The following is a 2,163-nucleotide window of genomic DNA, read 5'->3' on the forward strand; positions in this document are numbered from 1 at the left end:
GCGCGCCCTACCTGCGCCCCACACCTCCAGCGCGGCGGGCAGGGCCGCCCGCGTGGCCGCGTCCACGGGCACCGCGCACGTGTAGAGCGACGGCACGTTGCAGGCCTTGCTGGTTTGCACGGCCTTGAGGCGAAAGCGGCGGGCGAAGCCTGCGCACGGGCCGGGCGTCAGAGGCGGGCGAGCCGGGGAGGCCGGCGCCGCGCCGGCACGCGCACCCACCCTGCTCCAGCTCCGCTTCCCGCTGCGCCGCGTTCTCCTGGTCCCGCACGACGGAGCGCGCGGCCAGGCGGTGCAGCGGCTGCTCCCATGTCCCGCGCGCCCGCGCCGGCGGCTCCTCCTTGCCCGGCTCATCCCGCGGGCGCAGCAGCGCTTCCAGCGAGGCCGACACTTCCCAGGACACCGGCTTGCCCGCCCGCAGCGCGTGGATCACCACCTGGCAGCGCAGCGGCGCGCTGCCCTCGCCCGGGCCCGGCTCCCTCCCCTCGGAGGCCGGCGACGCGCTGAAGAGGTAGGAGGGCTCCACCAGCATGTCCCAGTCCAGGTGGGTCGGCGAGAGCAGGTTGTCTGCGCGGGAGCGAGGGCCGGTGTCAGCAGGAGCGGCCGGGCCCGGCTCGGCGGAGAGCCGCGCGGAGCCGCCGCTCACTTGACTCCGCCGCGCTCCGCTGCAGCCGCTGCGTCGTGGGGCCCAGCTCCTCCAGCTTGCCCTCCAGCGACTGGTTCCTCTGCTGCGAGACCTTCTCGAGCGCCCGGCGGAGCCGGTGCGCGTCCAGCTCGCCGTGCGGCGAGGAGAAGCTGCGCCCGGCCAGCGCGGCCCGCGCCAGCGCCTTCCTCCTGCGCGCCAGCTCCTCGGCGCTCCGCGACGCCGGCACCTGCCCAGGGAGGCACCTGCAGCCCCCGCGGCTCCCGGCCTGCGCCCCAGGGCGCTGCTGCCGTCCCCTTGGGCTCCCAGGGGGTGACACCCAGCGTCGGCCGGGCCCCCAAAGCCGACAGGCTCCCAGCTGTGCCAGCGGTGCTCGGATATGCAAGGGAAGGGCTAGCTGCAGCATGCAATGAGYGTGCAAACAACCCCGGGGTTTGAGCCATCCTGGCATTGAGATAGGCTTGGATTTGTCCCTTTTTACACATACAGGAGGCTCAGTTTGGTTAGGACAGGATGGACTGTGCTGCAATCACCCTAAGGGGAAAGGGTTAGTGGCACAAAGAAAGAGCTCAGCTAAAAACCTTGGGGCGGGAATAACATCTCCCAGCAAAGGAGYGCTGAGAGGAGAGCAGGGAAGCGCTGTGGCTGTGCTGGGAAGGTAGCACCTGCRTGTAAATGTCGCCAGCTTGTGAGGAGCTGGAAATGCGAGGAACCGCTCGCTGCTCCCTCACTCTGCTGCCAAGCCGGAGGGCTGAGGAGCTGCTACCGGGGCGCATTGGGATCCGACGGGGATCACTGCTTGGGTGCCGGGATGGGCAGCCAGCCGGGCGCCAGCACCCGTTCCCCCGGTGCCAGGGCTCACGCGGCCGGAGGGCTCCCACGCCTGACATTTGCGTTGCAAAGGCCACCAGCTGTGCTGGTTGTGCAAGCGCAGCCGGAGGCGGGAGCCTGGGGACAGGCGGCCCTACCTGGCGCCGTGGCCGGAGCCCTCGCGGCGGGGCGGCCGTCCCCAGGGCCGCTATCCGGCCCGGCCGGACCCGCGGGGCCGTGGCCGAGGGCTGCAGGGAGCCGGGCAGGAGCCCAGCGATCCCCATGCCTGGAGCGGGGCCGGCTCTTCCTCTCGCTCCGCAGCACGGGGCAGGCGGCAGGCACCGGCGCTGCTTAAGGCAGCTGGGCAGGCAGCGCTTCCACCTCCGCTGCCCGGTTCCCACAGGGCAAAGCCGCTGGAGAAGCTTCCAGCCCAGCCCTCCGCGCTCCAGCCGCTGCCTCCGGGCCGGCAAGAGCCCCRTGGGGGCAGGGGAGACCCCCACCCCATGGGCCCCCCTTGGCCTCACCTTGGTGGCCGCCGCGGGCGCCTGGGGCGGCGGGGCCGACTTGGTGGAGGACTCGCAGAGGGACAGGCTCCTCTGGCCCTGCTGCGAGTTGCCGCTGGAGCCGGGCGCCGCGGCGGTGCCGTCGGCGGCGCCCGCGTCGCGGGAGCCCGTGGACTCGCTGCTGGTGGAGCTGCGGGAGAGCGGCGCGGC

At 72.8% G+C, this 2,163-nt stretch overlaps 1 protein-coding gene across 1 annotated transcript in view; it reads right to left on the reverse strand.

Annotated features, from left to right (window-relative positions):
• The window catches only part of VWA5B2 (von Willebrand factor A domain containing 5B2), a 10,516-nt gene that overhangs the window by 2,680 nt on the left and 5,673 nt on the right, over positions 1 to 2,163 (reverse strand). The window contains exons 13-16 of the mRNA XM_026045242.1: positions 1,975 to 2,160; positions 644 to 869; positions 220 to 564; positions 12 to 149 (exon numbers count right to left, since the gene is read on the reverse strand). Of these exons, the coding sequence (XP_025901027.1) occupies positions 12 to 149; positions 220 to 564; positions 644 to 869; positions 1,975 to 2,160 (895 nt within the window). The remainder of the gene's footprint in view (positions 1 to 11; positions 150 to 219; positions 565 to 643; positions 870 to 1,974; positions 2,161 to 2,163) is intronic.

The sequence above is a fragment of the Nothoprocta perdicaria genome, unplaced genomic scaffold, assembly GCF_003342845.1.
Source record: "Nothoprocta perdicaria isolate Ctin4 unplaced genomic scaffold, notPer1 scaffold_4, whole genome shotgun sequence".
NCBI lineage: Eukaryota > Metazoa > Chordata > Aves > Tinamiformes > Tinamidae > Nothoprocta > Nothoprocta perdicaria.